General features: G+C 47.6%; 1 protein-coding gene across 3 annotated transcripts in view; it reads left to right on the forward strand.

Annotated features, from left to right (window-relative positions):
- Window positions 1-13334, forward strand: part of Uxs1 (UDP-glucuronate decarboxylase 1) — a 69437-nt gene that overhangs the window by 42521 nt on the left and 13582 nt on the right. For all 3 annotated transcript variants that reach the window (XM_041656253.1, XM_041656254.1, XM_041656255.1), the window contains 3 exons: window positions 593-652; window positions 3424-3545; window positions 11288-11407. In XM_041656253.1, the coding sequence (XP_041512187.1) occupies window positions 593-652; window positions 3424-3545; window positions 11288-11407 (302 nt within the window). The remainder of the gene's footprint in view (window positions 1-592; window positions 653-3423; window positions 3546-11287; window positions 11408-13334) is intronic.

Here is a 13334-nt window from a genome sequence, read left to right on the forward strand (position 1 = left end):
AAGGGGAAACCATGATCAGAATATATTCCATGATTAAAATTGTTTTTTAATAAAACCAAAAACGATGGTGTGAGTTAGTGTTTTTGGAGCATAGACTGTGTGAAGCTCCTGGAGCCACACTGTGCTCAGCAGTCTAGATCTGGCCCTGCTTGGAACTCCCACTTTCCACCTAAATGCTGTTTTTGTTGTTGTTATTGTTGTTTTTTGGTTTTTCAAGACAGGGTTTCTCTGTGGTTTTGGAGCCTGTCCTGGAACTAGCTCTTGTAGACCAGGCTGGTCTCGAACTCACAGAGATCCGCCTGCCTCTGCCTCCCGAGTGCTGGGATTAAAGGCGTGTGCCACCACCGCCCGGCTAAATGCTGTTTTTTAAGGTCTATTTACATTTTCCTTGTTACTGTTTTTTGTTTTGTGTTTCTTGTGCCTCCACAGCAGATGGACTAGGAGTAGGTAAGCTGGAGGAGACTCAGCACCTGCAGGACGAAACATTGTTTAAATTGCCCCCCCCCCCCCCTCAACACACACAGACACACACACAAATGTAAGTGCCCATGCAAGCTGACGGTTTCTCTGATGGTGTGTACACTTTCTGCAGGACTGGCCAAGCGCGTGGGTGCCCGTCTGCTCCTGGCCTCCACATCTGAGGTGTATGGAGGTGAGTGGTGGGGCCCCTGAAAGATGCCCACTGACCCTTGGGGCTGTTTGCGTCCTATCCTAGGTAAGATGTAATCAGAGTTCAAGATTCCATTTAGAAGGCTCAACCTGTCGACACAGCCTCTCTTTGGTGCCTCCTCTGTGAGGCCTGGGTCAGGTGAGTTGTCCAATGGTGAGGAGGTGGAGTTTCTCTATTCTGCTCTGAAAACATCTCAGAGATCACCAACTTGAAATCGCTCTTCACTGTTGCTAGCACATTATTCTGCAGTGAGAGCCATGAGTGCTGCCTGGCCAGCCACCAACCACCTGCGGGATAACCTGAGAGCTGGTGGTGGACACTTGCTCATTGTCTCACCTGTCACTGAAAGAACACTTAGTGCCAATAACTGCCAGGCCACATGTTACCTGCCCACTACCTTCACAGTCTCTCCAGTTTCAACACTCAGGAACTTGGATCGTGCCAGTAAGCGCCAGGCCACATGTTACCTCCCCACCACCTTCGTGGTCTCTCTGGAGCTTCAACACCCAGGAACTTAGGTCAGGAACTGGAAGGGGGCTGGATTTTCAATTCATGTTGGTTCCTACACAGTCCAAAACTAGGTGGCTACATGGTGTGGAAGACCCTCCACCTGGAACAATGAGGCCCCTGACCCTGTTCTGGTGTATTTTTTTCTCTTTTTACATCCTTCTGATCAAGGGAAATGAGGATGTTAAGGTGTAAAGTTGAAAGAGACCACTTTTGAAGTAACTTTGCCAGGTTGAGCAACCACATAGCCATAGGGAAATTCCACAGAGAGTAATTCTGGCTGCCGTGGAAGGGTAGCACATCCTCCTTTTCTTTGAGGTTCTGGGCAATTAAAGGACAAAGTAGGTGCCCTAGCCCCTGCCATCTCTGTCTGAAAGGTACAAGGGACACCCTGCCTTCCTCACCAGCATTTACTGCGTATTTGGTAAGAGCTGTGTTTTGGGAGTCTTAGGAAATGTGGTTCCTGTGGTTTGGCACGTTCTCCACTGGCGCTGTTAGTGGAGCATCTGCCTATGCTGGCAGCCTCACAAAATGGGGATGAGGAGGGCAAGAGTCAGAAAACTTTCCCTCGTTCTGTTTTGTCTTTTGAAACAGAATACAGCCCAGCTGGGCTCCAGTGTGCTATGTAGCCTAGGCTGGCTTCCACTTGTGCCAAGATGGTAGGCACTCACTACCACACATGGCAAAGAATCATTTTTATTAAACCTTTGTGTACATACATGCTCACATACACATGATAGGAGTGTGATCACATGTAGGTATTCCAGGTGCATGTAGGTGCACATGCATTTGTAAAGGGCAGAGAATACTCTGGAGTCTGGTTCCTGAGTGTTGTTCACCTAGTGTGGAGCTCACCAAGTAGGGTAGGGTGCCTGGCCAGCAGACCCCAGAAATCTACCCGGCTCTGCCTCCTTGATGCTGAGATTACAAGATGGCTTATGCTACGCCCAGCCTTTTTCTGTTTACTTTACTGAGTCACCTTCCAGGCCCTTTACCCCCACTGCCCCCACTCCCGTCCCCGCCCCCACAGTGTTTCTGAAGTGATTTTGTGAAGGAGCTTTTTGAGAAGCTTGATGCCCTGGGCATTCCAGCCCAGTGTGATGCCAAGACAGAATGGCTTTGCCTGCCTTCCTCCTGTGCTAGAAATGTCTGGGCACACCCTCTGGGATCTGGCCTGTCCGGAGCCAGGAGAAAGAGTGATCTTGGTCATATCTTTATGGATGTAAGTCATTAGTTTTCTTGTTCAGGGAGTCTTTGCCTTAGACCTCTCTTCTCATGTATAACTTGCCTCTTGCTGGGGGAATTATCCCTCAAGACTCAAGCCTCGCTCTACACCTTACAAAATTACACACTCAAAGCTGCCTTCTGAAGGCTTAGCTGACTCAGGTCCATGTGCCAAGGGTCCACCCGTACATTATTCTCCTCTCTCTTTTCCTGACAAGTCTAGGGTTAAACCATGTGCAAAATAAATCAGCTATGGATTTATAACACAGAGTTGCTTATGGCTTTGTCTATATTTCTTGGGAGAGATTTATAGCATTTTATAGTATGGTTGGATGCACATATATATGTGGGAAGGTCTTGGTGCACTAGTTAAAGTAGATATTAATTCATATTCTATAAATACAGGAGTTAAAGGGTTTGTTATTTGATTATTTTAAATAGTTTATTCCTTGGATACATCTTAAAGTATTGATTTATTTATGCAGTAGAGAAGCAAGGATTGGGAATTCTGTTTGCCTGTGGATCCGTTGCCCCAGTACCTGCCGTGCACAGGGCCCCAGGATTGTCTTTGTCACGGACCTCAGATTTGTTGGACAGGAACACATGAAAACCATCACGCTCCACAGAAAGGCTGTTTTAGACCCTTCCTGTGAGTGTCTGCTTTGTTCTCACTGCACACCTCAGAAGACCCTGCCCCGTGTCTTCCACAGTTTGTGTCACCATCCAAACGTCAAGCATAACTTAGGGAATAAACATAATTTAGGGAATAGAGGGACAACAAAATCAGAAACCCGGACCCTCTGCTTTTTCATGTGTGGGCTGCTGTCCTGACTACTGAGGCAGAGAGAATGCCAGAGGGCCTGAAACTGAGGACAGGGACACAGCACAGCTTCCCTCGAGCACGTCTCTCTCTTGTATATGGTTTCCTAGGCCCATCATAAATAGACATTGTTCCTAGTAACGAGCTGGGAGCTGTGTGGGGGAGGAAAAGTGAAGTCTCATTGTCTCATGCTTTCTCGTAGATCCTGAGGTCCACCCTCAGAGTGAGGACTACTGGGGCCACGTCAATCCCATAGGACCCCGGGCCTGCTACGACGAGGGCAAACGTGTTGCCGAGACCATGTGCTATGCCTACATGAAGCAGGTATTGGTCGAGACTCACACTGGTGCTCTAGACACGTGTGAGGCACTCTCTGTGCAGGGTCAACCACAGGGCCGACGACACCAGCCAGTGTTGGGCAGGCTTGGTGTCGACTGTTACAGATGAATAGCACTGCCAACCTTTCTGCATAGCTCCTCGTTTCCAGAATGAGATGAACTTGTTTCCTATACTCTGAGAGGGCTGGGAACAGCATGTGTCCCTGGTGTCATTTTGCCCCATCAGCAGCTAACATCTGCCTCTTTTTCGAAGGCCTCAGAGTTGGTGTGGTTTACTTATTTAATTTTTAATATTTAATATTATATGTGTATTTATGTTCATGTATGGGGGTGCATGTACATCTGCATGCAGGAGCACTTTTGTGGATGTCTCAGGAACTTGCAGATCACCTGGTCTTGCTAGCCAGCTTACTCCAGGGATCCTGTTTCCTCCCAGTGCCTTGCCCATCTGGTTTTGATGTTGGGTCTGGGGCGCTGACCTTCATCTTTGTACAGCATGCACTTCACCCTCTAAGCCTCCTCACTAGCCTTGGTAGAATTTTTAAATCATCGTTCTCGTCATCTCCTAAGTGTAGAATGGAATCACTGGGTACTTGAATGCCGCTGAGTGCTTTACTGTGGACCTCCAGGGGAGTTTCTATTTCACCGCCCTCTCCCACCTGCCTTATTATTCTTTGTTACACTGGGCTCTTCCATCATGGCTGTTTCATCTCACGCACAGACCAAGAAGCCGAGGTTCCCTTGCTGACTGTACTGTAACACAAGTTGGAGATGGCTGGGCACTAACTTCTTACCTCTGATCTCTGATGTGGGCTTGTGGCTTTGCCCTGTAGCATTGGGCTAAGCAGCAGAGGGCATGCTGTATGGTCAGGTGAGGTCCTGTGCTGGTCCATGAATTTTCTCACTGAATTTGTTCTGTGCTGGGCCAGCACTGTCTGGTCCTCAGGAACTTGTTTTTTATTGAAGCAGGGCATGATGGGAAGTAACCATGGGTATGGACTGCAGTTTCAGTACAGCCGTGTATAGATATGCTGTCTACCACATCTAGCCAGTGGGCAAGCAAGGAGTTCAGTATGTGAGTACCTGGTACTGGAATGTGGAAACAAGGCTCTGGGGCAGTCCTTGGCTTCTGGCTACTTTCTGGAGACTGAGTCATTCTGCTCCCTGGATGACCGTACAACATGAAGCTGAAGCTGCCTCTTTATGATGGGCCTGGAGCATTAGCTTCCTCCGGTTTTTAGTGCTAAAATAACTTGTGTGGATATCAGGCTTTAGACCTCTCTGCTTTCTTTCTCTGCCAGCGGTAGGCCTGAGTTCTAATAGATGTAATGTAAATCATGGGGTGAGCGTCCAGCTTTCTGTCCCAGTTCCCCCTGCTGTAAATAGTGGGTTCTCACATAGGAAGAGCCATGAGTCTAGACCGTGACTTCAGCCAGCTCAAAGATGCACCCTGGCACCTGTTCCTCTGGTCCGAGTAGATTCTCAGGAGGGAGAGAAATGCCACCTTTCCTCTTAACCTGGGTGAACAGGCCCCGTGCATGTGAGACTGGTCTGGACAGCAGGATGCTCTGTAGGAAAGTCAGAAGACACAGATAAACAGAAGCTCATAGTGCCGGAGGGAAAATAAACGAGACCACCACCACCACTGTGAAAGCCACAGGGCACCAAGACACAGTGAGCATCCTTTCGCTCTAGCTTTCACGTTAGGAACCAGCAGCTTGAGTCGGGTACCTGTGACCCTGTGTGGGTTTGCCCTCTGGGTAAGATGTCTTCAGAACAGGTACTGAACTCCTTCTGGGCCCAGACTGTATGGTGGCAGTTCCTGTCTGTGACTGAGAATTTGCTGGTCTTCATTTCTCACCTTAGAGAATATAACCCATAGATGAGCCCAGTACTCTGCTGGCTACCATGGTGTCCTGCCTGTCAGGCATGCTGCCATCTAGAGATGCCATAGCATGTGGGGTTCCCATGCATGCCTAAAGTGCATGCCCGAAGGATCAAGAGCTGGGGCTAGAGTGCCAGCAATTGCTTTGTCTTTGTCTAGGTCTGTTTAATCTTCCCTCTTTGCTCCAAGCATCCTTGTGTTGTGTGTAGGTTGCCTGCTGTTCAGATAAAAGAGTGGGCTCCAAACCTGCTCCTAGAACCCTGGCCCCTAAATGGAGGTTGAGCCTGTGACTGAATGTCTGTGCAGCATGCTCTGTCCTGCTGTCTTGACAGGTTGCTGTGGGTAAGAAAGTACCGATGAGTAAGAAGGTGACACAATTCGAATACAGGGCATCAACTCTAGGGCAGTAAGCACAGTCGCTGATGATGCCCAAAACAGCAGCCCACGTGGTGATACTCTAGATCCTAGTTGCTGCTCAACTGGAGCTTAATATTACTAGTCACTCCGTGGTGGCATCAGTTTTGAGTTCTAACTATGCAGCCTTTTCTGGTAGTTTTAGAGAAAAGCAATTAAGTTGTTAGGGTTTCTGCTGTTAGAAAATCTGAGTGGTGTATATTAGCATATTGTTGGTTTGGTTATTCTAATGACTAGTTTTTTACACACAAGAATGTATCCCTTTTTGTTAATAATTATCCTTTTTCAGGGCTCTGCATGGTGTGTAAAAAAAAATCCAGTGTAAAGAATGAAAATGTAAACAAGACAAATAGCAGTCTGAATAGCCTTTTTTTATTAAGTAAAACTGCATTTTCTTAAAGGTTGTTTTCCATGATTCTCATAGTTAGTGAACTACCTAATATATTCAGTGTAAAGTTCTATTTCACGGTACATGTTTTATGGAGATCCAAGGACAGAGCAGAGCGTCCTTCATGAATAGTTTGAACTTGTCAGGGAGGAACTAGTTAGCTATGTGCCTGTGGGATGGAGATTTTATAATGTGGGGGCTCGCCCTAGGGCTGTGGTCAGGGCTCAGGGTACATTTGCCCTCCTAGCCCTCTGTGAGTCTGCTTCTGAAGTCATGGCCCACCCCCTCTCTCAGCTGGGTCTGCATAACAGGCCGCCATTCATAGAACCACGGACCAACAGAGCGGAAGGAGAACTTGAAGTCAGAAGTCATCTGGGGCAGTAACCTTGAGGGCATGGCTTTCATTTATTTTTTGGCATCAGCATACTAGTTGCTATGTACATTACACTTAAATTGAAAGAAAATAAGCAGCCCAACAAGCCCAGTGTTCCATGGGTAAAACTCGCCCTAGAGGACTTGCTGCGTTTGCTGGCCTGGCCTTGTTCCCAGGGTGCCCACTGGCCACGTCCTGCCACCCCACATAGGCATTTGCAGTGTGGTATGCACTCCCTCCTGACTTTGCGGTGGTGTCAGTATAACCTGATGCATAGCAACTATAAGAGGGTCCACTTGTTAATGTAGTAGTCTGTTGGAGGGAGGCTGCTTGTTGGTTCCTGGCTGCTCAGCCCCGAAATAATCACACAGAAACTATATTATTTAAATCATGGCTTGGCCCATTAACTCTAGCTTCTTAATGGTTACATATTAATTTAACCTATCTCCATTATTTTATATTTTACCATGAGGCTTGTGGCCTACTGGGAAGGTTCCCCATGTCTGTTTCTGGCAGCGGCTCCATGGCTTCTCCTTTACTCCTTCTTTTTCCCAGCATCCAGTTTAGTTTTCCCCACCTACCTTTATTCCCTGCGCGGGCCCAAGACAGTTTCTTTATTAACCAATGGTATTCACAGCATACAGAGGGGAATCCCACGTCAGTTAATAACAGTTCCCTATTATTTTTGAAGGAGATAAACTTCAAGACCCCAGTGGGTATCTGAAACTGAAAGTGCAGGAATCTATATACATGTTATGCTTTTTCTGGGTGTATATAACTATGATAAAATTTAATATGAGTTAGGCATAGTAAGAGATTACTTGCAGTAACAAAATAGAGCAATGTAGCAGTACACTGTAGTAAAACTCCTAGGCATATACTGCTCCCATGATATCTCTCTGTACTATAGTCACCCTCCTTGCTGACCGCGGATGACTGGATAATGGATCCACTGCTAAGGTAGTCAGTTGAAGAGGGTTGTCGGGCAACTACAGACACATCTGCCATCTCCCACCCTGTGTGACCTGCCACTCTCCAGAGTGAATCTGAGAGTCATCAGCCTAGTGAACCACATTCCCCAGTGGCCAAGACTTCGTCCTTAGGTTCAAGTGTGAAAGGCAGCAGAGAATAAAATGATTCAGCCTCTTGCCCTCATTGCTTCACCCACGTGCAGGGTGTGGGAAGGAATAAGGAAGCATGGCAGAGTCTGTATACTCAATGCTTCTCCTGCAGGACAGGTCTTTGTATAGTGGGGGGTGGCCTTCTGGGTAGACCCAATCCCCAGCCTATGTAGTGCTCCTCTGTCCGTTAAGGACTTTTCATCATTGTAGAGTGATCGTGCTACAGCATTTATGACTTGATAGAACATAGCTTATATTTCAGAGCAGTCTTGAGGGAGAGCCGTTTGACTCCATACCTCAAGATTTAGCCACTGTAAGTGAACAGTGCCCTGTCTGATGCCAGCTTACCCTTGTGGGATGACATACTAGTCCCATATCCAGGCCTGTGATTAATCCCAGAGTGCTGTGGGATTCTACCATGTAGTCCTCTCATCCTTGTGGGGTACCTGAGAAACACTCTACATGATCCCTCTTTTTTAATTGAAAATAGTTTTTTAACAATATATTTTGATTATGGTTTCTCCTCCCCCAACTCTTCCCAGATCCTACCCTCCCACCCAAGCCTTCTTTTTCTCTTTAGAAAATACAAAGAAAACAAACAAACCAGAATTTAAAAAAGTAACAAGGCAAAAACACAAGAAACACATACAGACAGAAAATCTGAAACCATAATACACAAACAAAAGACCAGTAAGACAAAAACTGCCTAAACAAAGCAATGTGAGACAAACGTTTACAAAAATACCACCAAGGTCATTTTGTGTTAGCTGTCTACTAACCTTAAGTGTGGTTAATATCCCTAGTGAGACTCCATTGGAGAAAACTAGTTTTTCCTTTACAAGTAGATGTCATTTGTTGATAGCTTCTTGGTTTGGGACGGGAATGTGTGTCCCCTTTGTCCTCTGAGCCCCAGAACCCCATTAGGCTCGACCCTGTGCGGGCTCTTGCATGCTGCCAGTCTTTGAGTTCACATGGATATGTAAGTCCTATTGTCCTGTTTTGAAGGACACTGAGTCCTTAGTGTCATCCAGCCCCTCTGGTTCTTAGTCTTCCCGCCTCCTCTTCCATATTGCTCGCTGATCCCTGAGGGGAGGGGCTTGATGACCACATCGACATCCCAGCTAGGACTGAGTGTTCCAAAGTTTCTCACTCTGCACAGGGTCCACTTGTGAGTCTCTGTGTTAATCACCATCTACTGCAACAGCAGCTTCACTGATGAGGGTTGAGCAAGGTGCTGGTCTCTGGGTAAAACAGTATGTCATTAGGAGTCATTTGTTGCTCTGCCCTTTTAGCAGAGCAATGGTGTTTGATTTGATCCTAGGCCCTCTAGCCTATCCAGGACAGGTTCTTGGCCACCCAAGTGTTGCCCATTTTGGGTTTCATCTCCAAGTGGGGATATAAATCCAGTGTTGGTTCCTCCCGCATCATTTGTGTCGCTGTCGTACCAAGACCTCATGCTAGCAGGTCACCATTGTAGATCTCAGGTTTGTAGCTGGGTTGATAGTTACCACAATCAGGAGACAAGTGCAGGCATCTCTCCTTCATGAATAATGAGGGTGCAGTGCCAGCCATGAAGGGAAAGCATAGGGAATGGTGCAGGTGCTGAATTTGTATCCACTCTCCCCTGAGTGATGAAGCATACAGCTTTGTGCAGGGCACTCACATTAAACTAGGTATCGAGGTCATCTAGAGCTGACATGTATGATTGTGAAGGCTTTGTGCAAACCCTGTTCAGGGCTTGAGCATCATCAGATTTTTCTTTCCAAGGGATACTGGATACCAGAAAACATCTGTCTGTCTTGTGCTCAGAATTGTGACATGGTCAGTTTTCAAAACAGCATCACTTTTCTAACCCTTGAAACAGAATGGACATTGTTGTTCCCACTTCAAACATTGGGATCATAAGTCTTAGTTAAACAGAGCTGGAGAGTGCTGGACGAACCTGGAGTGTTCCCGCTCTGCCCATGCTTGTGCTCAGTGGCCATGTGCTCAGGCCTGTCCTCTCTGCCTGGGGCTTTATGGTTTTCTGCTGACCTAATGCATACTTGCTGAGATGTTCCTGTCCGCAGTGTCCAGAGTCTTGGGTCATGACTCATGGCTCCCTATAAAGGACAGAGCACACAGCGGCATGAAGCTGTTGCTAAGAATGAGTCAGTAGTTAATTCTGTGAATGTTGGCCATGGCTATGCTGAGTCTCTGCACCGCAGCATGATGGAAACTCGCAAGTGTGGTAGGCGACAGGCTCAGCTGTGTAGATTGATGTCATGAGGTCTAGAACACAGGAATGTGCTTGCCCATTGATCCTTCAGAAACGGGCTCTGCCCACAATGACATACTTCCCTGATGGGCACTTCCCCAGTTTTCAGCCTGCTGACACCTATTGGTTATACCTCCAGTATCCCACTGCAAGGGTAGAGGATGAGTGTGTCAGAACTGTACACTTGCCACTTTATATCAAGGCAGAGGTTTGCTGACACTATGAAGAAAGAGCTGGGCATACTAATTCCAGAAGATGCTGGTGTCCGGGAAGAGAACAGGGCTCAACTGAAAGCAGCTTCGGGTTTATCTCCTTCGGTGTAGCTAATCTTGCTGTGATCACTGGACTTGAGTGTGTTCATTTGGAAAGCCATGAGGCTGCTGTGCAGAGGGAGTAGCATACAGCTGCTTCAGTGGTTCGTGTGAGCTCTTAAGAATCTTTAGCTGATTCCAGTTAGCTTGCCTAATGGCTTCAGGTTCAGACAGAAAAATCAGCAGGGCTGCCTGTAACTGTAGAGGTCAGTTCATAAGGCCATGCTCTGGATGCTCTGGATGCTCGTTCCCGAGAAGGGAGACAAGAGGGCAAGAGCATCTGACTTGAGCTCCCCTCTGCTGGGCATGCCTGTTTGAGTATTGTAATATCGCTGAGGTTTTCCAGTCTCTTCAGAGAATAATGCCATATTCTGATCATCCTCTTTCTCATCAGTTAAATGCAAGTGGACACTTTTGAGTTATCCTCTGACAAGAGAAGCATCCCTGCTTTTCCTTTTCTTCCCCTTGTTAGTCCATTATTCCTGCCATCCCCAGGGGATAGGCGCTAAGATCTGTGGCAGATTCCTGAAACCACAGAGTAGCCTGCAGTGTAATTTATTGCCATTTCCATCTTAACCAGACATTTGGCATGCACCATGGCTGTAACTTGAAGTGCATAACAAACATATGTCTGCTTACTGTCATCGGCTTCATAGACAGAAATTCCCTAATAAATTTTAGGTCATGAACCCCCCTCCACGGAAAATAGGCACCTGTTGGAGAACAGTTTATATAAACAGTTTACCCTTAACACGCCGTCTCGTAGCTTCCCCACCAGAGGCCCATCCTCCTGGCCTTCCCGCAGTGAATCTGAGGCGTTTTTGGCTCTGTGGCTCCCAGTTGCTTTGTGATGATTACATTAGAGAATCAGAACGGAAGAGGTCTAGTCCTTTGTTCTCCATCCGTGCAGGGCACTGGATATGTATGAGCTCTGCACACTGCGGATGCGCGTGCCTCACGTCCTTTCTCTCTGTTCCAGGAAGGTGTGGAAGTGCGGGTGGCGAGGATCTTCAACACCTTCGGGCCACGAATGCACATGAATGATGGGCGGGTGGTTAGCAACTTCATCCTGCAAGCGCTGCAGGGGGAGCCGCTCACGGTAGGTCTGCCTGGAGGCTGTATACAGCGAAGAAAGGGTGACTTGATTCAGGGACTTGGGTTTCCAGAGTTGATTCTTCATATTCATGTGTATCTGTGCTACCTGAAGGAAAGGAATAGAAGTAAATGGATAGAACACAGGCCAGGAATGCCTTCCAGTGAGCCTGGGTGCCTGTTGCGTTCTCCCTGTACTGCTGAACTCCACCTGTGCCCACTGGCCTGCTTAAACTGTGCCCACTGGCCTGCTTAAACTGCCCCCGCTGTTTTCTTAGCCTCTTAGTGAAGGCCAGGGAGTGAACAAATGTGGTTCTAGGAAGGCGTAGGTTCGTGTTGGTGAGTTTTGATAAGTACATCACAGAAAAGATGTCATTCTAGACCTCAGCTCTGCGTTCTAATGGGCCAAGCCCATTCTGCTCCTCTCCCTCAGTGGCCCCTTGCTGCCCCTTGATGAAAGTATGAAGTCACATCTGCTTCTCTTTCCATACCATTTATTGACTCCGGCAGTTCATCCTGGCGGCCTGGCTCTGGATCCACACTGCCATCATAGTGTCCTGTCTTTGCAGTACTTCCATCCTTGTTCTCTGTCTTCTCTTGGCCTGGCCTAGAGTCAGCCTTCTGAAGAGGACAAACCCTAAGATCCCTCATCTCAGGAACAGCATATGCCATGGACCTTTCCAATGGCTCCTACCCTCCCCACTTCCCACTCCTCAAACTGACTCCTTCAACTCCTGTCTTGCCTGTTCTGAGAGGGTTTCCTGGGCCATTCTCTGTAGCCTGTGCAAGCTGGAGCACTGTCTATACGAATGCACCATTTGGCTTTCAGTCACCATGGGTTTCTTTCCTTTGCACTCACTACCAACTAAAACACTACAGTTCCAGGCCACTAGCACATTAGCTCTGGAAACCAGGCCCTTTGTTCCTTCCATGGCCAGTTGTGTCCCTGGCCCCAGCACAGAGGCAGTGTGAGATAAATGTTGATTGAATTAATGACCAGGTAAGTGGTGACTGCTCACCACTTCTCAGCGAGTGAAAAGTGGCTCAGTGGTTAGCCACAGAAGCCAGCAGTTGCAGCTGTAACTGCCAGGTGAACCTGCCTTTCAGATCCCCTCTTGCTGCATCTGGCTTCTCTCCACAGGTTTCCCAGCTTCAGTAGAAAATGTTAGAAAGTATGGTGTCTGTGACAACGTGGACAGATGTTGTTTTCCTGTATTGAGAATGTGCATAGCTTATATGCAAATACTAAACCATTTCTTGACCGTTCTGGATTTTGATACATGTGGGGTGTTCTGGAGCCAATCTGCATGGAAACTGGGGGACAGTTATATTAGGGGTTCATGTGATCTCTATTGGGAAGGGAGACACCCCTGAAGCTCTGACTGTTTGCAGAGAAAACTGTTAGCAGCCTTCGAAGAAACAGCTTTTCAATTTATTGGCTCCTTGGCGTCTTCAAGGGCCCCATGTTAAGGAGAAAAGTAAGTCCTCTGGCAGCCTCAAGAATGCACACATTGTTGGCAGAGGTCATGTCTCATGTTGTCTTCAGGCCCGGCATGACTCTGTGCCAGAGATCCAGGGGGAGATCACTGGCGCCACCCGAATGCCATTAATCCGGAGCCTGCCAGACTTCCTTCTTTCCTAGCCACCCAGGCAGAAGGCCTGAGGAGCCATTTAGAGTGTTTTGTGGTTTTCCGTTGTTGTTGTTGTTGTTTCACAGAATATGCGCCCATCAAGAACCTGATGAACTGCCAGTGCTTTTCTCTTGGATTGAGAAAGCATCTCCTCCCTTGACAGGTGGTTCTGGTAGAGGGCAGCGAGGTAGAGTGGGGAGAGATGCTGGAGGCCAAGCGCAGCCATAGCAGAGAGAGCAAGCAGGAATGCCAGCCTAGGAGCAGAGTGAGTCTGTGGAGAGAAAAAAGAAAGAGGAGGAAGCA

Source organism: Microtus oregoni, unplaced genomic scaffold (genome assembly GCF_018167655.1).
Source record: "Microtus oregoni isolate MIOR12 unplaced genomic scaffold, Mior012 000007F_ref0000211, whole genome shotgun sequence".
NCBI classification, from domain to species: Eukaryota; Metazoa; Chordata; class Mammalia; order Rodentia; family Cricetidae; genus Microtus; species Microtus oregoni.